The sequence below is a fragment of the Dromaius novaehollandiae genome, chromosome 9 (assembly GCF_036370855.1).
Source record: "Dromaius novaehollandiae isolate bDroNov1 chromosome 9, bDroNov1.hap1, whole genome shotgun sequence".
Classification (NCBI taxonomy): Eukaryota; Metazoa; Chordata; class Aves; order Casuariiformes; family Dromaiidae; genus Dromaius; species Dromaius novaehollandiae.
The window spans coordinates 29232230-29256879 of record NC_088106.1 but is presented as its reverse complement, the minus strand read 5'-3'; the positions used below and the strand labels follow the sequence as shown (position 1 = coordinate 29256879).

Genomic DNA, 24650 nt, shown 5'->3' with positions numbered 1-24650 from the left:
CGGGCTGCTGCCGGGAGGGAGGGAGCTGCCCCGGGCCTGGGGGAGAGCAGCCGGGGCGCCGGGAGACCAGGTGTGTGCGGTCCTCTTGCACGCGCTGCGTTGGCGAGCGAGCGCGCGCCCCGGCTGAGCGTAAGCGCCCTCCCACTCTGGCGTCCTGCCGCCTCCCGCGGCACAGCATCCCCCCGCTCCTAGCAACTGGGGAGGCTGCGGGCCGGCGGCAGAGGCCCCGCGTGGGAGGGGGCCGGCGGGCGCCGCGGGGGCCGCGCCAGGCGAGGCAGCAGGCAGGCGGCTGCCGGAGGGGGCCGCGTTAGATGCGCGCGTGGCCGGCAGCCAGCGGCCCCAGGGAGGTGTATCGCACGGGAACACTCCCACGATCTATCGCGGGGACGGATCCCAGGAAACAGCATACGAGTATTTTGGAGAATGCAGAAAAATGAGTGTTGCTTGACTACCTCTGAGAAAGAGCTATTGTATATTGTATAAAAACAAGTGACTAAGATAAGTCACTACAAAAACGACCGCTCTGATTTCTGTTCTAACGGAAAGCTGGCTTCAACTCGGCTGCTGCTGACCAGAGGGGCAATAGAAACGCCATTTACTTGCAAACTTGACAGGGAAACAAGCCCACACTACAATTACGAAACCAAAGAATACATTTTTGCAGCCACTTTTCAAGACAAAGCCAAACTTAAATTTTGGCCTAGAGATCTGTTTGTTGGGAAATAATAGTGCACTTTCATGCCACTATTAAGCAAAATCACATCTACTGGCTTTTTTACAAGACTGAAGGCAAAGTTTAACAGCGTTTTTCAAACCACACCACACTCGGAAAGGAATATTTCCACCTGATTAGACCCCCCGGGAGGTGGCATGGGAAGGAACACACAGAAGGCGAGTGCCCTGCGCCGTGGGCACTGCGAGCGGCCCCGTCTGCTGCAGGAAGGACCTTGCGTGTCCACCCGCATCACAAGATGGCCAAGAGCCACCGCTGGGGAGCCCCGGGCGACTTGTACCACCAGGCAGCGGAGCCTGCTTGCGCCCTTCTCCCCGCCAGCCGCACGCAAAGGCGCCCCGATGCGATTTAATGCGCGGGGCACCCTTCGGAGCGCCGCTGTGGCAGGACCGCCAGCCCGCCGGGGCCTGGAGGTGGTGACGGGGCCGCTCGGGGGGCCGCGGGGCCAGCGGGGCCGGGCACCGCTGCGGGCACCGCGCCTCCGGCAGCAGCGCGCCCCTGAGCCCCCGTCACACGCCGGGATCAACCGCAGCCGCGCTGGCTGCTGGCGGCTGCCCTGGGGCGCGGCGGGGCTGGGGCGTCTCACCCGCTCGCGGCAGCCGCCGCCGGGGCGGGGCGGGGCGGGGCGGGGCGGGGCGGGGCGGAGCCGGCGGGGCGGGCGGCCGGGCCCTGCCCGCGGCGCTGCCCCCCGCGGGGCTGGGCGGGCGGGCGGTCCCCGCTGCGGCTCGGCGGCTTCTCCTCCTCCCCCTCTTCCTCCCCCTCTTCCTCCTCCTCCTCCTCCTCCTCCTCCTGCCGGCCGCTGCAGAGCGGGGGCTGCGGGCGGAGCGGCGGCGCCATGAGCGGGGCGGCGGCGAAGAGCGAGAAGCTGGACGAGGCTCAGGCGCTGGCCCGCAGCTGCGCGGGCAGACCCGACTTCCAGCCCTGCGACGGGCTCTCGCTCTGCGCCACGCACAGCCACGGCCGCTGCTTCCGCCTGCACTGGTGCTGCCACCTGGGCTGGTGCCACTGTGAGTGCGCGCGGGGGAGGCGGCGGCGGGCGCGCGCGCGGCCCTAACGGTCCCGAGGGCCCTAACGGTCCCGGCGGCCCTAACGGTCCCGAGGGCCCTGCGGGGCGCGCGGCGGCCGGGCGGGAAGTTGGCGTCCCGCGTCGTCCCGGGCCGGGCGGCGGCGGCGGTGCCGGGGGGCTGCGGCTCTGCGCCGCTGCCGAAGAGCCTGCGGCGGCTTGCTGCGTGTGTGCCCGCCGCCGGGGCTGCGCGGGGGCCGGAGGGAGGGACACCGCGGTTCACGCCGCGCTCCCCCTGCGTGCGGTTGCCTTCCTCACCCGAGGAAGCGTTCCCCAGCCAGCGAGCTCTTAATGCTTCGTAATTATCTCCTTTCTGCAGCAGTAGGGTATGACTTAAAACCTCTTGAGCGAGCAGCGGGGTGTCGTACGGACACAACCGCCGCTGGGCAGAGCGGTTGCCGCTCCAAAATCCTGCGCTGGTCCGGCTCCGCTGGGAAGGTGCCTGACAACTTCAATATCGGGATTCGAGACAGCGATGTGTATAAGCGCGGAGGCTGGGGCTGAACCGGCGATGACCAAACACGGTTTAATGAATAATTAATTCCCTGTATCCTTGAAGAGCAGGCTTTTCAAGCGGTGTGTCTGTCTGGGGTGGGAAGACGATGGTGCGTGGCGTAGCGGTCCTTTCTGGAGGTCTTGGAGCACGCGGACGGGATTAAAGTTGGACCCTTACGTAAGGGTTGCTCCGTGCTGCTGAAGATGTCCCTCGCCTCCTGGCAGCCTGTTCTGCGCTTAAGTCTGTCGCTGGCGCTCTTTGTAATTTAAACTCACATATACATTTCCCTCTCCTCCCCCCCAGTTTTGCAGATTTTGCATAGTGGGGAAAAGGGCCTGCCTAAATAGCTACCTTTTATCTGGACGAGAGCTTCTCTTTGAATTAAATGGATGTTTTAGGAATTTCATTCCGATTTGGGGTTCGTTTGCAACTGGTTTTTGATTAAAGCTGTTGTCAGGACTGCTGTGTTTGCAGGCCGTGCCCTGAAACGCGTGCTGTGTGGAGACACGACTGGCTGTGCTCGAAGCTGGTGTCATGGCTGCCTGCTGCAAGGGGACAGCGATGTCTCTGTTAGTGGCACTTTATCAGTCACACGGTGCCCCCCAAATTATGGCCTAGATATACTCTTCTTTTGCAGAGTTTCTCTGGCCTCAGTTATTTGTGGCCGTCATTAAGACCTATGGGCGTGTAAGCACTCAGGAGGACAGGATCAGAGCTCAGAGTGGTGGTGTGACCTGGAGGTATTATCCACAGTCAGTAAGTGATGGCGCGAGGAAGTCGCATGCAGAGCTGGGAGCACGTGGAGAAGCGGCATCGTGGAGCAGGATCTAGGGGTTAAGATGGATCACGAACTGAATACTCGTCATCAGCAGGAGGCCTTTGTGGTAGCAAACCCAAAAGCGAAACCCAAGCCTCCACCTGGGGATGCGTTAACCGGAGCATTGCAAGGCATGCAATTTAATTAGTCTGTTCAGCTCAGTAATGATGAAACCAGAGTAACGGTTTAGTTTTGAGCATTGCACTTCAAGGAACGATAGGAGGATTGGGAGGCTCTGTAGGAAGTCCTCAAGGGATCAGAAGTTTACCAAATAAGATCTACGAGGAGGTGCGAAAGCCAAGGGGTTGCTGGGGCTGTAAAAGAATTGATGGAGGGAGAGGAGATGGGCTTTGCAATGTGTAAAGGCGGCCTTGAAAAGAAAGTTGTGTTCTAGTCCTTCTCTGCACAGACTTGGAGGATAACCACATATCACTTGATCTGTGCTAAGGAAAGTTTAGTTTTGGATATTAGAAAACTTTTTCTAACTAGTGAGAGAAGTGAAGCATGGGAATAGGCTGCTTAAGAAGGCGAGAAATTGCTTTCATTGAAGGCCTTTGAGGCCCACTTTGAGGTGCATTTGCCTCATGAAACTATAATTTTAAATGAAAGAAGTCCATTGCGCACCTCATTTTCTTGTTTAATCTCTTGAAAGCTCGGAGGAAGTATGCTCTCTTCTTACCCCATTATTTCCTAATGCACATTTCAGAGCTGCGGATCTCTTTGTATCCTGCTCTTGCAGAATGAATGGAATTGGACTTAAAAGGGGTAAGAATGAGGCCTATAATGGAAATTATATAGGGGTCAGAGATGTAATTAAACAGCGTTGGAAGTAATCCTTCCTAAACACAGTGCTGTAATATTGACTTAGGAATCCTCAGAGGGTCCTTGAAAGGGTTTTTCTGTGACTCTTAAGAGCTGTATTGGGGTGCAGGAAGCTCTGTGTCAATTAAAAGGGCCTTTGAAGTATTACTTTCCATCCTTGTCCAAGGTCCTGGAGAATGTCAGCTCGTTCAGAGTGCACTTACGCGCTGAAAAAGGACGAAACCTCACTGCCGCTGCAATCCCCGGCTTGGCTTCTCAGGTGTATTCGGGATCACCTGCTTACTTCAGTGACAGAAGTAATTTAGCATCGCAGAGCCGCTTGGATATAGAAGTAATAATTGAGAAAGAACCTAGAGTGAATTCCCCAAAGCCATTTTTGTTGGCATGCTCTGAAGTGAGCAGTACTTTAAGCTCTGTCTCTACCTCCCCTGGCTTTCTGTCTGTAAAATGGCAATAATAGCTGGCAGGCAAGATCGCAGAGACTTTTCAGTGTATCCAGACAGCTCCAAGTGCTTTGCACATCTGTATGACTTTTGCGTCTCCTCCTGGAAGCTTCTTTCGGGTCATTTTCAGTCTGTTCCATGCTTATTGGGGAGAAAAAATGTACGAAATGCAGAGTGCTGGAGGTTTGGAAGAGGCCGCCCAGGGAGGGCCGGCGCGGCAGTCTGCGTGCCCTGGCGGTGTGACAGGAAAGCCCTCTACCCATTGCTGCTTCCGCACTGGGGCATGAGGCAGAGCGACGGCTGTCCGGGCACGTACGTCCACCCTGTGCAACCTGGTGGCTTTCAGAGCCACCCTACTCCTGGGTCACCTGAGGGAAGGGGGGCTCAGGCCTCGAGTGTCACAAAGCCACCCTGCCGACTCCTGCCCACGCGGGAAGCAGGAGCGGCCCCAGCCTTCGGAGTCCTCTCCTCCCTGCAGGGGAGACTGTAGGCCTGAGCGGTGCTTGGATTTCAGCCCCCACGTTTGTCCTGGTAGCCACTTCCCCGAGTTGTGCTGCGCCCTTCCAGCGCATCCCTGCGTGCGTTCCTCTTGCCATCGTGGCAACTCCCTTTTAGCCTTGTGGGATCTAGATGCAGGTTGAGGGCTTTACATTGCTCAGATCACCTTCTTCCAGAGTAAGATAAAAGCTTTGACAGGTTTGTAGTGAGGCACCTGCCTTCCTTTCTTTATCTCTGGATTTCCACTGCAGGCCTGATTTGCACCGACGCTGTGCGTCGGTCGGGCCGGGAGCCTGCTGGCTGGCTGCGTGGTGGTACCCTGCTTGCGTCAGAGCAGGTCAGATACTTAGGCTTATGTCGGGTCTGAAAGCTGGACTTTGAGTATGGTTTCTAATTTTATTTCCTAAGAATTAGCTCGCTGGAGAAATCTTCACACTTGATATGGTTACAAGTCTGGCTTCATCCCTTGTCAATGCAAAAATCCGGTATTCCGTTGAAACCTTTAAACCTCTTTTGCAGAGGCTTAGTTTGAATAAGAATGTCTTGTGGTATGTTAAATGCCTTGCAAAACTCTCAGTGTGTTATGCTGCAAGTATCAAAAACACGTATGAACGATGGTCCCGCAATACCTGCTTTGCGGTACTGGTATCAGTAGATGGTAACTGCTATTTTGTATCTTTCTGTGATTTCGTTTTCTTTTGCCCAGGTTCAGTGTCAAGCAAGCAGGCCTGTAGTTTCTTAAATCCTCTTGCATATCTTTTACTGAAGAATATATGCAGCAAATAAATTTCAGTTCCCTGACTTTTGCCAGGTTCAGCTGTTAGAACTGTTATACAAGAGAACAAACAGAGCATGGGTGAAAGGCGTGCAGCCTACTTCGGGTGGACAGAAAGGGAAAACGCCAGGGTTGGACATGTGAAAAGATCGTGATTGCAGTATAGAGTCTAGAAAAGCGAATGCTCCCCCTGCCCTTGTGCTGTGCTAGGTGGTGTGTAGCAATTGCAAGTGGGCCTTGAAATAGCTTCCTGCTCCCAAGCGAACATCACGTAATCATGGGACTGTTGTGGCCTGAGTTTGGAGTGGCTACACGGGGCTCACGTAGGTCAGGTGTGATCCTCAGCAGTTCCTGCGTGAGGTCAGGCAAGCTTGACAAGAAACACGAGCTGCTGTTTCTCAGCCAAAAGGAGAAAATGGATTTGTGTGATTGATGGCATGCCAAGAAGGGCCTGCGTTTTCTGGGTGGTTTGGAGGAGAAGGACTTCTCTGCCTTTGGCCATGCCAGCACAGATTCTGGGGATGCAGCATCGCAGTATGTTTACGTTTCCTGTTGGGCTGTCTGCTGCGACGGGGAGTCCAGGATTTCTGGTCTCCCTTCTCCGAGCGGGCTGCGTCACATCCTTGTGCCTCTGCTGCAGGTGTTTCCAGGTCCCCCAGCGGTGGACAAGCCAGTCCTGGCTTGGCTCTGCATGGGGTCTCTCCTGTAGCGCTCGGGTTGTGCGAGACGATTACTCAGTGTCCCAGCCGCTGACAGAAAATGCTGACAGTCACTGCACCTGTTTCCCTGGCTGTACTCGGAGCAGATAGCTCACATTCTTCTCTATTTCAAACACGAACATTTTAATAATATTTTTGGATAAAAACATTCAATTTCTGTCCCACAAACCCAGTGGAAGCTCTCTGCTGAGGCTGCTCTCGATCAGTCCTCTTTCACGGAGAAAGGGATGTGGTTGCGTGTGTCATCCAGCAGCTCCCAGCTGTCCTCCGTCAGCGTGCGCGTCCTGGCCCCGCGTGTGGCGGGTGCTGGCGTTTTCCCCCTCTTTGCAGTGATGTGTGCAGCCTGTAAGCAGCTCTCTGCACACAAATAGTATCTCTGTGGTGTCTCTCCCCTCTGGAGTGCCAGAAGCTGTCAGCAGGGGCTCAAATTATCAAGCGGGAGCTTCAAACGATCTTTGAAGCCCATGTAATTATTCCGACCCCAGTCTGCCTAGGAGAGCCGTAAGCGGGAGATCAGCGAGGCAGCCTTTGTTTCCTGTAACAGAGCACTGGCAAGTGAGCAAAAATGTTTATGAGAGGTATTCAAGTGCACCACGACAGAGCTTGGGGGTTTAAATAGCACCAGTGTCTGCCTGCCAGCCAGCTTCCGTTGTTCCCCCCAGGTTAGGGGAATGGTTGTAGCCGTGGATGGGATCCCAAAATAAGCCCACAATGTATGTGATGCTACAGACATGCTAAAGGCATGCTTTTGTTCTAGTAGGTCTTTTTTTTTTTTTTTTTTGCATTGGTTTTGGTGGCCAAAAGAATCTTCGCTGCATCCAGGACAGAGCAAAGGAGTGGTATTGTAACAGTGCCTTACGTGTGTCTCGAGTTAGCCTCGCTCTCCGAAAGGTGATGGGCTTCCTGCAGTTGTAGACTAGAGCTTATTGAAAATAGCCAGCCAGAAAGCAGTGATGTCCCCTTGAATTTCCAGCAGTGCTGTTCCATAGGACAAAACTACACCGTGAGGATTGATTTGTTGGATAAACGTGAAAAAAAAGGAGTTGTAAAATACTTGGGTTTTAAGTTCTGAGACTGAATATTTGGAGTAGCTTGTATTTTTCTTTGTGGGAAAAGGGCTGCCTAAATAGGAATGCAGCAGTTGGGCTAGGAACACTGGGGCTGGGCGTTCCTGAAAAATGCCTTGTCTTGGTGGGAGGATGATTACAAATCTGGGGAGAAATAGGTGTTTTTTCTTTTGCACTTGCTGTGAAAAGGATTTGGATGTCCAGCCAGTTTAAGCCAGTGTGTCTGGAAGAAATGTTTGCACAGGCAAGGCATTACGCTGAGCACCAGGCAAAACTCACAGAAAGGTAGATTTTTCAGCTTGTAACATGGAAACACTTTTAATGAAGATTTGCTGTCTGTGGCTCTGCAGTATCTTCTCTTCACCTGTATTTTGAAGGCCTATGATATTCTAGGTTCATTTCGCTAAGTATATACTAAAGAGAATAAAGAGTGTCAGCTTATTATATTCTGAAGTATAACACTAAGGGCAAATAGTCATCCGCTGGTTTTGTTGTGGATACACCATTCCAGACCTGGATTGTGTTTTGTTGCTCTGGTTTTAGCTATAATCCCCAAATCACAGTATGAATAGACTTAATTCTGTGTCTCCGAAAGAGAACCCAAATATGCAGATTTCATTAAACTCTGTGGGAACGTCAGTGCCTTTGAAAGAACCTGCTGTCGTTCATTTTGAAATCTTTGCTGTAATGCAGAGTTGCTATGTTTACAAAGCCCTGGTACCACTTAACAGGAATAGACCAAAGGAAAAGCTTTGAATTCAAGTTACTTGCTGTAAGTACATCTTCTAGGGCTAAATCTTCAGATACAGGATTGAAGAGAAATCATTGCACTTCTTTCTCCAAAAGTCCTGAGAAAGGGGATCTTGTATACCAAAACGCTTTCTCTCAGCCAAAAACTCTTACTTGTCATGCATGACAACGAAGCTGTGTTTCACAATCAGTCCATCCATCTGAGGAGCTCGATTCAGAAAGAATTATGTCTCCTTGCCCAAAACTCAGTGATCTGCTGGAAGCAGCCTTTGAGAGTTGTGGAAAAACGACGCCTCTCTTCTGTAGCTGACTGAAGGGTTAACGTGCTGTTTTCACAACACGGGGCCGGTCTGAAATGACAAGGCTGTGGCTATTCTGTACTGGAAGCAAGTGCCGCTGAAGGAAATGTTCCTTAATGCTCCCTCTCCTCCGCTGGCTTGGTTGTCCGTGCCCCAGAATTCGAGACGTTCTGTAAGGCTCGGTGCTGGAGGCTGAGCCTCTGCTCCTGCTCGGAGCCCTTGATTCTGGTAAAAGCCTTCAGACATCTTTCTTCAGGCACTTCAGGCCCCAGACAAAATGTATATAGTAGCTGCGATGCAAGGGGTGAATGCAAGGCTTCCTTCCCAGGATCTGCAAGGGAGGAAATCTACTTCCAGTCTTCTCCAAGTCTGTTTTCTTTGACTGCCTGAATGCAAAAGCATACGACTCCCCTGCCTTCTAGCACATTATCTTCACTCTTGTTACTGCTGGATGTTTTGTGGGTCTTAAACTACAGCTCCTGGTCATATCCTTGCATTGCCCGACAAGACACACTAAGTAATGAGATTGTCATCTCCGTGATCTCCATCCTGCAGGTCTGCAGGGCTGTCTGTCTGTTCAGATTTGCTGGAAGCCCCACCGAGGGCTTTCAGGTACCCAGGACAGGACTTCAGATTTCCTGACAGCAGCTGAGCCTCGTGGGTCAGTTCACGCTGTGCTACCTAACTTAAGAGTCTGCACACTGGGGAGGTCGTACTAGGACTTTGTGTTTCTGTAAGGGACGAAACCCAAAGCGCTTCACTAACAAACGTCCCAAGATGCTCCAAAATGATAACTGTGGCAGCGTGGGTTTAGCTGCTGATGGATAGCACAAGCTTATATTAATGTAAAAAGTTGATGACAGTAGATTGGTTTCCAGGGAGTATGCTTGCATATATAGATATATGTATATGTGTTTTACTGTGTTGTCATTTTTATTCCAGTGCCTTCATTAATTTATTTCCATAAGATATAGACTATGTTTTGCTCTGCACTTTGGTTCTTGTCCTAAGCAATAATCTTTATATAGTGACAGATTGCAGAATTCAGGAAGTGCAATTGATGCAATTTAATGATATTTTTGCCAATAGTTCAGTATATTCACATAGATGGAAGTCAAAAAATCTACTAGGAAAGTAAAATATGATTGCTTGGCAACTGGGCCTTGTTTTTAATATACTTTAATTTAGGCATCTTAACAGTTGGAATTTATATATTACCAATGTTGTAAAGCAATTTTAACAAGAGGCGTGCATTTATATTCTCTTTTTCACTGGTGGCTCTTGAGCTTGAGAGCCCACATGCCTGCTCTCAAAACTGCTGTTTGGTTGTGTGCTCGCACCCAGCCCCGAAGCATTTTCCCTGCTGTGTCCAGCGAGAGCCTTTCTAGGGCCTTTCTGCTGGCCTGGTCCCAGGAAACGCATCCTCCAGACCAGGGTCGCTGCCGGGCCGTGGCACTGCGCGATGTGATGGCACACTTCCTCGCCTAAAGGTGGTACTTGGCCTCTTCTTTCTCCTGCCTGTGCAGAGCATTGCTGGATCCCAAACCGCTCCAAAGGACGGGCTGGCACCCTGCACGCACCAGCTCCGCGAGGTGATGTATTTTGGGCATAAGCAGGGGGTGTTGTCCCTTAAATTCTCCACAAATGTGTTCTTGCAGTAGGGGCTTGTAAGAGAAATGCAAGGATTGGTGTGAATGAAATATGACTGGAAATATGTGTAGATAAGCACCTGAAGAAACAACAGCACGCGGGTTAAAAGGATGGCCTAAATTGATAATGAAGGATATTGTTCGCAGCGCGAAAGCTGAAGAATGCGTTGTTTCTGTCAAGCCCGGAAGGCTTGTGCTGCGATAAGGCTGTAGCACAGATGACTTGTCAGCAGGAGCCCCTGTACTCTGACAACAGGAAGGTAGCGACGCAGGTACAGCGCATCGCACACGCCATTGTTTCTCCTGGTAGCCCACCAGGAAAATGGACTGTAGCCATAAAGATGCATATACTCCAAACTGGGAAAAACAGACCATGAGCAGCAACCTCAAGCTCGCCCCAAATATATTTAAGGGTATAACAGATCTATCCAAATGCTAATTCTGTCAGTGCAAATGAAGTAGAAATGCAGAGATAGGATGAGGATTTGTCATTTGCTGTCCCTTGTCCTTCATGCTACACAAATGATCCTGGCCAGACCGCTTGGGCGCACACATCTTGGTGCTTTAGCACATATGGGTGTGAGAGTGTGAGTGAATGAAACCTGTGAAAGAACAAGTGTGAGTAGGTAAAATCAGCTTGCATAGGTTTTGCAAGATAAGTATCGCCTTTCCCTTCTGTAAAGTCTTGCACTGAGTTTTGTTACGCTGATTTCCTACACTGCTGGCTGACCACCCTCTTCCTCAGCCGGAAGGGAGCTTGAGCCTAGAGCCCAGCGACCAGAAGACTTTTCATGGCTGGTTGCAGCGCATGATGGGATTGCTGCACATCTTGCTCTGGTGCGAGACTGTAGCCTGGCATGGTTTGGAGGGTACCTTGCAGTGCCCTGGTCCAGTCATGATCTCTCTACCCATCAGCCAAAGAGGGTGTATTTCTGTGCCTCTCTCCAGGGTCCGAACTATGAGGTCTTGATTGTCAGATGTGAATTTAAATTCCTGGGGAAAATAAAATTATGCTTTCCCTGAGCCTCTTGCAATGGGCATGGGAGGGTTCTTCTGCATCCTTCCTGCAAGATGCAGCAAGTACAGCCGCCTGCCTCAGCTGTCCATCCGGACTGGACACTGCCTGCGAGAGTGGCAGAGTGTGGGTCTTGCTCAGACAGTGCAGTCCTTTGGAGACGACTTTCTCTTCAAGGACATGTGAGCTGTTCTCGTGTAACAATTCCCAGGATAAGATTCACATCTCATGGAGGAGCTCACGGGTGCACCCGCTGCAGAACATACACATACAACACATCTGGCGGAAGATCGTAACTTGTCTCTTCTAGTGTCTGTGATTTCTCTACGCTGGGAAATGTCTTTGTTCTTTATAGGTAGTTTTTGACACTGATCTGTGGTTACCCTTCTCTGTTGCAGTATCAGTACCCTGGCTGTCTGGATGAAAATGATGGATGTTGAATCTTCAGCAGAGGTTGCATGAGGATGGTTTTGTAAAAATCAATATTTAACACAAATCCATTTTGTGCTATTTTCCTTAATGAATTTAAAAAATGTCTAGCACAAGTTGGAGGATAAAATTCTTCAGAAAAATGTGCAAAGACTAGTGGTTCTCCCCTTTGGGGAGGCAGCTTTGTAGAGGGATGGTGGGAGACAACCATCCTTAGGTTCAGAGTTCAGGCTGTGATCCCCAGAGCTTAGCTGCTGTGCTAATGGCAAGCTGCGCTTGTGCAGGTGACAGAACTGTCTACTTAGCTTTTCATGCCTGGGCTGCAGTGTTTGTGTTCTCGTAACAGTGTGTGTTTGTACTGGGACTGTGGTTAGTAATACCCGTGATAAATGTAGCATTTGTTGAGCTCCTTTCAGAACCCGCATGTGTTGTGCAGTGCTGTTCATTGCCATTTTGGATGTCAATTTTATGTTGCCTTTCAATGGTTAGTAAACAAATATGGTCCCTTTAAGAGAGTTTATGGTTGCATGAAACATTTCTAAGTCCTCTGGGATTGCTTTTTGTTTAAATCTGGCACATCAATATAAGAAACAAGAGGAAAGAGCAGGGATGATACAAGGAAGATCTGGGGTTTGTTTGCATTTAATAGTTACCTGCTGTAAGTGGAAGTGTGCAGAATACCTTGAAAAGCTAGACAGCTCACAGCATGTAAAATTATGATCCTTTTTGTATTTAAAACAAGTCAAGATAGAAGCGCATTAAACTACAAATTATGATGAAGAAAAACTTTCTTACTTTTTCCATCTTTCTTGGTTTCCTGTGAAAAGCTCATGGCTTATCAAGTCAAGGGCTGTCACAGCTGTCTCCATCACTGTACAGCAATGACAGGGAACACCTCTACTTCATATGAGAAAAGAATTGGCAACAGTACAAAATCCCTGTGAATTTGCTGGAGGAACCACTGTAGAAATTTAGCTAGACCAGTTCTCTCCTGTGCCTTGAATGAGATCGGGAATGGGACAGGTTTGTTAGTGCTCTGATGTAGGCACTTCTGTGAAAATGTGCTATTTATTTTGCTGTTTGTAACAATATACTTCTGTCAGGTCAGAGCCTGCTAAAGTTTCTCGGTGTATTTACATGTTGTTAAGGTCCTGCTTCATGACTTTGCTTTCTTTTATGATGATGCTGGAGTAACTGGTGTTCATCTGCGGGGTTGGCACCTGTCTTTGGAGTGTGTTTGCTGTGCTCTGGTTGTGTTCTCTGCACTAGAAATGTGTTTGAACAGTCTCCATATAGTGCTTGTTTGGAAGAAGTGCAGGGCTAAGATACCACTTGTGTTAAGGTGTTCCGTATCTCTCTATATGAGGATCCTTCAAAGCTGACAGGCATTTTAATTACAATTCATTATAGCTACCGATGGCGCAGTTCAGCTCCACCAGAACATTTTCCAGTTGTGGTACTGTATAACTGACAGTACCTCAGAGTGTCCTGAAATACTTTTCTTTCTCCCAGTGGCTCTGTGTCTCCTGTTCCTTGCACGTCCCATGGTGTTTTGCTAGATATGACGTCCTGGCTATTCCACATGATACAAAGAAATGGGAACTGGGTTAGCAGTGGATTGGGGTTTTTTGTTGCTTTTGTTTTGTTTTGTTTGACATGTGACGTCTGTAAATATACTCCTGGTTTCCCCTTCCGTTTGTTCTCATCCCTCTGCAAAAGCTATTATCACGCTCTAAGCGAAGCGTAATTTGGAGCTATTGCAGTACTTGGTGAATATTTATGGTTGACCAATCTCTATTTGCAATGCTTTTTTTGTCCCAAGCTAGGCATATAACTAGAGAAGGAAGGAAGGAAGCAAGCAAGCAATCGTTTTGCCCACTGTTGTAGTCTGCGGGGCTGAAGATCATTGTCCCCATTTAGGCACCCGAATAGGTATCGGGCTCTCAGAGGGCCCTTCTAGCCTGCTGAATTCTTCCCGAAGGAATGCAGCCCTCTGCCTCCCGTGCCTTTCTGCTTTGTCAGTGGTGAAACAGCACCTGATTCCTTCCTGTGCGCTGTGCTGCCTCCCGGCCGGGGCTCATCACAAGCCAGTCTGTTGTGACAGGGCTGTCTGCCACCTGTGCCACCCACAGCCCTCACAGGATCTTAGAAAACCACCTGGGTGTTTGACAGTTTATACGTTGTCCTTGGGCTGCTGTGCCAATCCAGGCACCAACAAACTACTCCAGCTTGTAGCTGTCACCATGTGCAAAGAAATTCAGTTAGACTTCACAGGGGTGCACATCCAGTCACCTCTCCCTAAGAGAAGATAGGGTCTCTTCTGTCTCACCGATGCGATATGAAACAAGTCCCTCTGGAAGACCATTTGGTAGTTCTCCATCATGTGCTATGAAGCAAGTCAGTGTTTAAGAGACTGATTGCCAAGGTTTTACCCACGTGCATGGATTTGGAAGAGTCCTCGTGTTAGGAACTCTCCTTGGATTAACATTGAATGCCTCCAGTTTAATTCGTCTCGTGTCACACAAGCATTCAAGTGTTGATTCATGTGCTACTTGCTTTGCCTTCACTCTTTCGAGGCTGTATGGTATTCAGTTAGAAGTTTGCAGGGTGTTTGATGATGTTCTTTATACTGGGACTGATTTCCCTTCCATGTAAGCTGATTCTTTGTATGCTACTAGGTTTACTCTGAGCTTTGGAGCATATTTTTGCTATTTGCCTGTTGAGAAACTTGGCAAGTGATACCATGGTGATATGTAGTGCAAACACTGTTGAGGAAAAAAAGGCTAGCCGAACTTCTAAGCACTGGAAATAGCACGTCTATGTTTTAATGCATTTCTTTTTGCAAAGCTGCCGAGGAAGTTATCAGATCCACATCCATATTTAGTGTTTTGTGACTTGAAGGTCTGCAGCTCTGTTGTTTTAATCTGCAATTGCCTGTAGGTCAGCTAGTGGAGCTGTGGAAGGTCTCTTCCCTGGCACGGGAGGTTCTTGTGAAGCAGCGGGAGAGCCTGGCACGGCAAACAGGTATTCACTCTATGTATTGCTGACTTAGACTCCAAGATCCACAAATGAAGATGCACAGCTGCCTTTTACCATTTTTGTGAAGCGCAGTGTAATTCATGTTGTTGTTCATTAAGAAAATTCTTACAGCTAGCATTCTGAGAGGGTGAGAACTGAGGATTTGTTATGAGAAATCTCACAGCTGAAAGATGGATTTTTTTTATATGCTCAGCATGTTAATGAATGTCAGAGGTAAACTAGAATGCTGAGACGAAGGGAAGTGGAGAATAAAATGTTTAAATAGCACCTCTGCTTATTTCATGGTTAAGTTATTTTGTATTAGCCACGGAAATTGCTGCTGCGTCTGTTCGGTGAGGATGCATACAGACTGCTCAATTAGCAAAAGAATCAGACAGACGTGACCTCGTGACTTACTTCTAAAGGCTTTTAGTTACTTATTTTTTGGATGCAGAAGGAGACACTATAATTCAGCTTCCAGTCAATCAACCACATAATCCTGGTAATCATAGCCTCAAATGGACCATATATATGTGTATATATATTTATCTATATATGTGTACGTGTGTGTACTTTTGGGGATAAAATATTTTCCAAGTTGCATGAGTTTGCTGGCAGGTAGCACTGGAGGAGCAGAGCCAAGGCTTTGGTGAACAGTGTACATCTTTCTTGGCAATAAAATCATATTTCTGTGAACAGAGAGGCAGCGAGAAGAGTACTGCCTGGTAGCTTACTTCCTTGTCTGTGTTTTGAATAGTTGCTTTGCAGTTAAGTACGAGCTTTCGTGTGTTAATTCGCTACAGGGCTTGTTCTTCAGGCTTTCACAAGAGTGAACTGAATAATGAAGAAATGGAAATGCAATCACTGCTTTTAGTTGTGCACAAACTGATTTCACTGCCAGAGCTGTGGTTGTTGGAGAACAAAGCTTTGGGCGCATGCAGCAGCAGACAGTGAAGGTCCTGGTACAGGCTTTCAGCTGGGGCAAATGGTGTATCCAACGTACCTACTTCTAACATCTCTCAGTTGTCTTGCATTTAATCTTATAATCTGTCAACATATGGCTGTCATGCAGACTTACCACGAAAATAATTTTGGCAGAGCCTAGTTTCACGCATTTCCCATTAAACACTAAGGAGGCAAAATGTAACTTGTTTCCACTTCTTAGCCCTTTTACAATGTTGGTAGGACCAAAGCTGGAACTGTGAAGCTTCTCTATAGCAACTATTACAGTGTTTAGGATCTTCCCAAACATCTGCAAATGCAGCAAACTGCTTGTCATAGAAATTGGAGTTTGATTTTTGGATAAAAACCCATGTGTTCAGCATGTGTGGTATTTTTCCATCACAGCATTACTGTCTTCTGCCTAGGCAGAAGTCACAAGTGACCCAGGAAACAACTTGCTCTGCAGTGTCTGGTCTGGCATCTGTATTTGCGCAGAGCACTGTAATTTACTGTAGCATTCATCAGTGGAGCTCAACTGCAGCGTTCTCCAACTGACTTGGTTGTGACACATAAGCAATAAATGGCACGCTAAAATATTGAAAGGAATAGATCAGAATAGGTGATCAAAATACTACTTTATCATGGATTTGTGCCAGCTGTTTAAATTCAGCAAAAATATTCCTGTTTATTTCAGTGGGAGATTGATTAGACCAAAACGCATGATGAAAGAACTAGGGCTTGTGCTTTTGGGCTCGTTTTCTGTGAAGAAGACATCCCTGCCAAACCTTGCAAGCTGCAGTGGGTGGAAGTTCCTATTATTATTACATTTCTGCATTTATTTTTCACAAGATACACATCGTGACTGATGCATTTACATTCATTATGTAGAGTAAGGAGCTGTAAACGACGATGTTACCACGGCTTTGTCCAAGATCCATTCAGACAGACCCCTTTAGAGAGCAGACACTTCTGTGGGCTAATCCTGTCTGACAGTTCCAGCTGTGAGTATCAGCACCTCCTAGAAGTAACTGATCGTGCTTGTAAAACAGACTTTTAATCTGTCTAAAATAAACAAATGCGGCCCTAAAATTAGCTAAAACTTAAAGAAATTTGCTAAAGAATCCTAAAGAAATCTAGAATTCGGTTAATGTAGAAAAGGTTCTTCTTAACATGCCCGTCTTCTCTGCTACGTAACTTCATGCAGGTTTGCTGGCTTTCTGTTGGGCGATTTCTACTTTGTCCTGGCAGCGCTTGTCCTTGGAACGTGAGGAAACGTTCTCAGCTGATCTCAGGTCACACAGATCGGCTTGAAAGCCTCTGCTAACAAAGTAGTCACTGTTTTCTTCTCCCCTGAAATTAGTGCCAGCGTGGCAGTTTTGAAACACACGCGGAGAATTACTGCGTGCCGCCGCACTGGTGTAACAAACAGCCGAGCTCTCAGGTAGCACTTCATCTCCCCCTGCCTCTGCTCTGTGACCTCTCCCGCCACAGGAGTCACTTTAAGTCTTTGCTTTTCAGTGTCTGTAAAGAGCAGAGGGCTTCAAACAGAGTTGAAGTTTGACCACAGACAGGGCCTTGCTTTTCCGTGAGCATGAGAGAGAAATCTTCTGTTTTCCTAAATCCAATACAGAGACTGCAGAGGCAAACAACAACTTGAAGTTTGGACTGTTGTATTCACTAAACTCCAGTTTGCTAGGGAAAGTGGATTTCTGCTTCTGTCAGAAATGGTGAGAGAAGGCTTGTGAAATGCATATATTGCCTCCACTTAAAGGTTTGTCAGTGATTTTCTTCCCTCACTGCCTGCTTAAAAAAAAAAGGGGCAAATTAGATGAATCTTTCATTCCCTTTAATGTCTGTGCTGTAAGCTACCTTGGCTTAAATCCCCTACTTTTCCTCTCCCAGGGTTTCTCAGCCTCTCTGCCAGCACATGTGGCTGTTTGTTATTTTAAGAAAAAGTGGAAAAATATTGTCCTCTTGCAGAGATTTTGTTCTTATTATTAGTTTTACTAGGGTCTTCCTTGGGCACTTTAAATAGAAGTGGCACAAAATAACAATTGAGAGACATTTCTCTCTAGTATCTGTTCCTTATCTTTTGGTTGTCAATGGAACAAAAAACCTAAGTATTTGAATAAATACAGCCTGAAGGTTTCGGGCTAGGGTTTGCTGAGCCCACGTATGCTGCGTTTCAGTTGCTGCTAGTTGAATTTTATCACACCTTATTCCAGCCAGCAGCTTGCTAACCACTCATTTGATTGTCGCTTTGCAAGACAGTAACATATTCAACGTTCGCTAATTTGAAAGAAGGATTTCTGGAGAACAACTGTTTCAGCAGGAAGCCATAAGCTGCTGCAGTTGAGATGGGTTGTAAGGATAGGCTGTGCCTGTCTGTCCCAGAGAGCTTCCCAGAGCCACTGCTCAGAGTGTCGGGCAAGATTTGAAAAATGCATGAGAGACCACATCCCTTAGTGGCTGCCAGAATAGAAATGCGGCTGCTGCTGCTCTAAAGGGCACTAAAGGAATAAGAGCTCTGTTCTGCTGGTGGTTAAATTGTTCAGTCGTTTGATGCTAGCACTTAATTCCTCTGAGTCATGGCAAGTTTAGAGGGTGTTGAAACTAGACCTTGAGATCTTAAAAAGATGGCACGGGGAGAGGATGCCTTTGTATTTTCTAAATGCCATCCAGCCATAATCAAATGAGAGAGAAAAATATCTTCCTGGTATGTTCTAATTTCACTGAGCTTCTCCAGTGACTCTAAATGTCAATACACAGATCCCAGGGAAAAAAATGCTTGAAGAAGTGTTCAGTGAAGCTGGTCACAAAACGTTCTTTCTTCTGCCCACTTATTGCAGCATTCTTGCTGCTTTCTCTTTCTGGCTCTATTTGGCTGGTCTCTCCTGTGGTACGACAAGGGCGTGTTTTTCTTTCCAGCGTGTCTTTCTTTTCAGCATGTCTGGTGTTCATTCCTCTGATCCTGCTCGTTGCCTTTGCTGTCCCTGCCTTGTGCCTCTCCCACGCTCTAATGATCCCTCACACTCTTCCTCTGCAGTGTTGCCTCTCTTCTCCCTCCCCTTTGACAATCCGGGCTTGGGAGCTGAACTGAGGAGTGCAGACGACTTTCCTTTGAGCTGCGTTTCCCTCCCAGTCCCAACGGGCACAGCGGGATAGGAAGAGCCTTCTCCGGTGCTTGTGGTTTCCCCTTGGTGACCTGCTCGGGCCTGCTGGCAATGCACAGCTCTTGTGGGGGCCCTGGGTGCCTTGGTGCTTGCAGAGTAAGTGAACGCCCCAGAGACTGCTAAAGCTGAGGGAGATGGGATGAGCCCAGCCCATTGCTGGTGCTTTCGGTACATGGCTGGGGCACTGACTGCACCGCTGGTTGCAGCAAATCCCCAGTCAGAGCTGTTTGCCTTGTCTGGGAAGGGCTTGCAGGGGGAGGGTAGGATTTCCTATCAAAAGGAGGCATGAGAGGGGGAAGAGAGAGCTTCCTCAGGGAGAAGAAATTCCTTCTCCCTCTAGTCCACCATCTTCCCTGAGTGGAAACGATGGCTTTCAGCAGGTGATCATTGTTCTGATTTTCTGAAGGAGTCGGTAATTCAGGGGCTGATGAGCCAGAGAAGTGTAGCAGCCACCTCTGAGCCACAGAAAGAACAACATGGGGCAGGTATCTCCTCATTGCAGCAGTGCCTGAGTTGTGAATGCACCGAGAACTTTGGTGGCTTTCTACTCTTTACTGGGAGAGCTTCAAGCATCAAAACACTCCTCTATTGCTTTGATACTTTTTCTGCCTTTGCAAAGCAGCATGTGTAGTATTCATAGCTCCTGCATCATAACTCTTCTGAGAGCCCCACTACTTGCAAGTCTTCTGGAAATTTGTGCTTTCATAGTTTATAAAGCCCTAGGGGGACTTGAATCTTTCAGAGACTTCATGCAAATAAAATGCAGCATTTTACAGTCTTTGGCATAGCCTCAGGTTGCTCAGTTTTTCCTAACAAAGTACTGATTTTCTGCTCTTTATTCCTTTCTTTTGGTAGAGACTTTCCGTTGTGCTCTTCGATTCACACTTGGTGTTCTCTATATAGCCAACATAATCCTATTTTCTTATTACTTAACCAAATAATCAAAATGTCAAAGGCATTTCTATGGCTTGAGAATTCCCTTATTTTTTGCCTTAAAATTCCAATTGCAATCATGTCTGAATCCCCTAGTTTATAATACAGAATAAAACCCTATTCAGTGCCTAGAAAAAAGAACATGGAAACATATGCAGGGATACTCCTTGTAATGTGAAATAATAACTTAAATCATTTTAGCAAAGTCCTGAGGTAGAACTGGTCTGCATTCAGGGAGGGGAGGGGGAAAAAAAGTGTCTTGTGCATGTCTTTTCAGTATGCTTTTCCATAGAAAAGGGGTGCATGCAGAGTCACTGTCTGACCAACTTCACCTTCTGGTCACCTTCAGCCCTGCTGGAGTTCATTTTCTACAGAGAGTAACTGCCTACAGGGGTCTCAGAAGCAGGGGACAGGGAGAGAGCAAGACGGAGGTAAGAAAGGGTATGCGTCACTACATTATGAAGCACTGGAGAACCCATACCTAGAGAGGACTAAAAAACACCTTGAGACTATTGAAAACAGAGTGGCTGCTGACTTGAAGGCCCTATTAGCTATTACTAACCACTTAGGGTAAGCATTGTGCTCATGTTATCTTTTTGACCAAAAGTCAAGTCTTTAAATACTGCTCTTCTGTTTTCCCCACAGGCAAATATGTCTATCAGCCCATGACACCTGTAGAGCAGCTTCCCAGCACCGAAATACCTGTTCGTCCTCGGGAGTCTACAAACACAATCCAGATCTCCGTTTCCCTCACCGAACACTTTTTGAAGTTTGCGCCTGTCTTCCAGCCCCCTCTGCCCCCTGATTCCCCGCAGTTCTGCACGATTGCAGACCTCTTCATTGACAATTACCGAGTGAAATGCATCAATGGGAAGATGTGCTACGTGCAGAGGCAGCCTCCACCTGTGCCCCACAAGATAAAGCCCGAGGAAGTCCCTGTTCGCAATGCCTTAATCACAAAAGAGAGCAATACACCAAAACCAGATCACTGCTCATCCCCTTCCAGCTCTGAGGACTCTGGGATCAATGCGGTGGGGGTTCACTACATCGAGTCAGGTGATGAGGACACGGAAGGGGGTGCAGAGCTAAGTTCTGAAGAAGATTACAGCCCCGACAGCAGCTGGGAGCCAGACGAATGCCCACTCCTGTCACCCTCGCAGTGCGAAATGGAAGTGATTGAGACTATAGAAACCACTGTGTGATCCAGCAAGGTGGAAGCAGACCAGTCCAGTTCCCACTCAGTAATGTTGCTTTTGTAGTATTTATATTTTCTGTTTTTCTGACAATCCCTTTTTTCCAGTGCACTTGATTTTTCAGATTCCTCATGGGAGCGTGGTCATGGGACTCGCATATTGGTGAGCTAGCAGCAACCTGAGCAATTTTTACGTGTTCTCAGCCCAATCAAATCTCCCATGTCTGCACGTAAGATAGTGATAAATTGTAAGACTTTTATAGCTGAACAAGGCCCTTTTCTGGGTCTGGATTACATTGTATACTCCTATTCATATGAAGGTGTGCCACCCGTGGTGTTTTCATCTGTCAGGCTGTTTGCAGCAGGCCTTCAAAGCACAGAGGGTAAGCTGGTGCAGCACACCTGTGAGCAGCAAAACCAAGTTGTCCTTATTCTTTTACATACACAGCTACGTGAGGTGCGGAGACAGGAGGCTCTTTCCGTCTCTGTCTGTCCTTGCGCATTGCCCATCCCTTTCTCTAATGCTGGGTGCGACCCATCTCGAATGCTGTTGGCACCACTCTTCCAGCGGGTTGGTATGGCAGGCTAGAGAATGCACAAAGTGCCTCCAACTTTTCTCCAGGCTATGCACCAAGCATCTGCTGAGTTGGGTCAGGCTCTGAAATCTACTGAAAAGGCAACGTCTGCTCCTGAGGTTAATCACTTGCCTGGAGCCAGGCAGTCCTTTCTCTACATGGGTCTTGGGGAAGGGGATCTGGCCTTTGCAGCTCAGCAGGAGGGAGTAGGTAGGGAGGAAGTAGCGCAGCAGTCTAACCAATACCATTCTAGACTGAGGTGTGAGACGATAGCTGAAAGGCAGTGACTACCTCCAAAAATGCAGGATCAGCCCTCAGCTTTGCCTGCTGCTTCCTCCTGTGCTGTTTGGTGCAGGACCTGCGGAGCTCAGCACCAAATGGCCTCCGGGCCTGTGTTTGCCTGAAGAATAGCGAGTTAAAAAAAAAAAAAAAAAAAATTGTTCTTCAGCCGCACCACTGTGTTGGCAGAGCTTGGGACAGCGTGGCGGTGGGGCTCATCAAAATACAGCCTAAGGTCGTAATAACCGGGAAAGCAAGCTTTGGCTTTGCTCTCCTTTTCATCCAGTTCAACAGTGGATTCTAAACAAGATTTTCCTTAAATAGCTGGAAACATAAGAGCTGTTTTGCTGGTGGCTTTGTTTCAGCTATGCTTGATGAAACAAAAATGTCTTTCTCAGAAGATTTCAGTCAGCTTGAATCAGTTGGAGTCAGTAATAACTGTGTTTTCAGCAGCATTACTGAATTTCTTTGTGTATTTACTGTTTACGTTTCAAAAGTCATTGGTGAATATAAGGCTGTATAAATGTGTACAGTTTAGTGACTGATACTAGATTGTAGTCTGTGTTATAGAATGGCTCATCTCTCTCACTGTATCCTGACAATGTATTACTAATTTTATACACTTTGTAATCAGTACCTTTAGAAAATGTTTAGGTAACAATGTGTGTGCGTGTGTGTGTGCGCGCGTGCACATGCGCGTGCGCTAGGAATTTAACATAAATGGTTATAAAGTAATCCTGTACTTTTTAGACTAACACTTTCAGATAAAAATAATAGGTTTTATAGTTTTGATGACTTATATAAAAGTGCAATGCTTGTTAAATGAGGAATTTGGGCCATTGCATGAACAGATACATTCTCACAAGGCACTTAAAAGTATTCTGTTGTTCTGAGGGCATTTAAATGAAGTCCGTAGTAAACACTAAATAGGATTTATTTATTTTTTAAGGGTGGGGTTGTCTTTCTTGATTAACCAAGGTTTCTAACAATGTTTTACTGTCTTTTGACCATTCAGACACATTTCATAGGTAGAAGAGAACATTATGTATAAACCTACAGCATTTAATCATATTTAATCTTTCACTTGTAATCTGAGTGGAGAGCTGCAAACGCTCACTCTTGCGCCTGGCCTGCCCGAGCTTTCTCCCCGGAGGAGGCTTTTCCTGGGCAGACGGGGTGGACTGGCGGATGCATCCTCCCAGGAGCTAACGGCAGCGGGGCCTTTCCGCAGAGGCCAGGGTGGTTGCCACCCGCTGCCGAGTGTGGGGTGCCAAGCACAGGAAGGGGCACTAGGACCCTCTTCCTTGGCAAGAGAGAGCAAGCAGGGGCCTACTGCTCCTGCTCTTAGGGGGCACCTGCTGGGAGGAAAATCGGTTGGGCAGTTATGCCCAAGACTTACCCTAAGATCCTGTGGTCTTGCAGCTTCATATCACTGTCGTCAAGATACATTCTTTCTTAACTGTAAGTAATTAGCAATATTCACAAGCTGTGAGTATCTCCTACCAGGATTTGTTCGGATGTCTTAAGCACAATAAGCTGCCTCTCCCTTATGTTGTACCTGTAAAACTTCAGTGGAGCAGCCTGGTGTGAGACAGGGCTAGTTCTGGGAAGCGTTTTAGCAGCCAGCACTGTGGCACCTTTCTCACTAAGCTCACGTCACGCACCCTAGTTCAGAAACACGGTCCTCACAGAAATGGGATTTCTTTTCTTTGCACAAACATGGGCAAAGGTCTGCTGTAAAAGACTTGCCCTGAGCTAGTTGCTCCACTCTGTGAGGGAGAGGTGTGTATGTTTCTTCTTTAATAAAATACTAAACAACTGAAGCTCTGCTTGTCCTAAGTAACTGTGTATTTTCCATACTACAGTGAAGCGTTTTGAGATTTCCAGCAAAGGAAGGGTCACTTATGGCTTCAGACAGCGTCAGCTGAAATATCTGCCCAGTGCTATGGATAGAAATGCAATAACCTGGTGGAGTGCACCAGGCCTGACCCTGCCTGGGTTCATGGACCTTGTGAGTACTAGGGTTGGCGTGCAAACTCACAGCTTGGGTTCTGACTTGACTGTAAAGGGATGAGCTGCCCACGTCAGGGTGGAGGATGGTGGGAAAAGAGCTATGAGACCAGGCTGACATCTGGAAGTGCTTAGCTGGCCTTAGCCTCTTGACTTACCTCTGACCAGGTTCACGTGTGACTGCAGGCTAGAAACATCACTCTGGGGGGGCCCTGTTTTGGGTGCTGGGTAGCTCTTAATGCTAGCAAGGAAAAAGATGAACACACCAGGCACACTGTGCTCCACAGCCCGTGGCTCTGGCACTGCTCCTCAGACCAATGGACTCCAGCAGGGCAGCTGCTGCTTTTGCTTCTCTTGGGGGCAGCAGTGTTGTCCCCATAATTCCTTCCATCCAGCGTAAGCTCTGCCTGGATGAGCCACATTACTCTGTTAGTTCTGCACACATGAAAAGCACCACCTACCTGCTGCTGTGCTCGTCCTGCCTAAAGCACTGGCTTTGGGACCAGTTTGGAAAAGAGAGTGGAGGCAATTGGGCCAAGCTGAAAGGTGTTTTGAAGAGCTTTTCGCAGCTCGTGAGTGTGCTGGCTGGGACCCTGAGGGTATCATACCCCAAAACACTAAGAGCTAGTGCCAAAACGAACAGGGGGAAGAGAGAATAATTACCAAACCAGTAACACACATTGTTAGGGCAGCTCTGAACAGTGTTCACAAGCCAGGGATGACATTATGGAAATGTTCGTCACTGTTGCTATTAGGTTGCAGTTCCACGAGTGCAGTCTGATGAAGGTACCAGACTGGGAAGAACACAGTGAGTCTTGCTCTTTGGCACTCTCCAGTTTGGTATTGTGAAACAGGGGGTTAACCTTAGCACTGATAAACCTCTTTGACCATCAGCGCCAATGGTGCCAGTCCTCTCCACCCTGCAGCCCCCAAGGGCCTGCAAAGCCCTGCGG

General features: G+C 48.1%; 1 protein-coding gene across 1 annotated transcript; it reads left to right on the top strand.

Annotated features, from left to right (window-relative positions):
- The first annotated feature begins 1378 nt into the window (after positions 1-1378).
- On the top strand, positions 1379-23510 carry C9H3orf70 (chromosome 9 C3orf70 homolog). Its single transcript, XM_026100547.2, has 2 exons — positions 1379-1740; positions 20287-23510. The coding sequence occupies exons 1-2, from the start codon at positions 1569-1571 to the stop codon at positions 20841-20843; spliced, it is 729 nt and encodes a 242-aa protein (XP_025956332.1). The 5' UTR covers positions 1379-1568; the 3' UTR covers positions 20844-23510.
- Positions 23511-24650: the final 1140 nt, after the last annotated feature.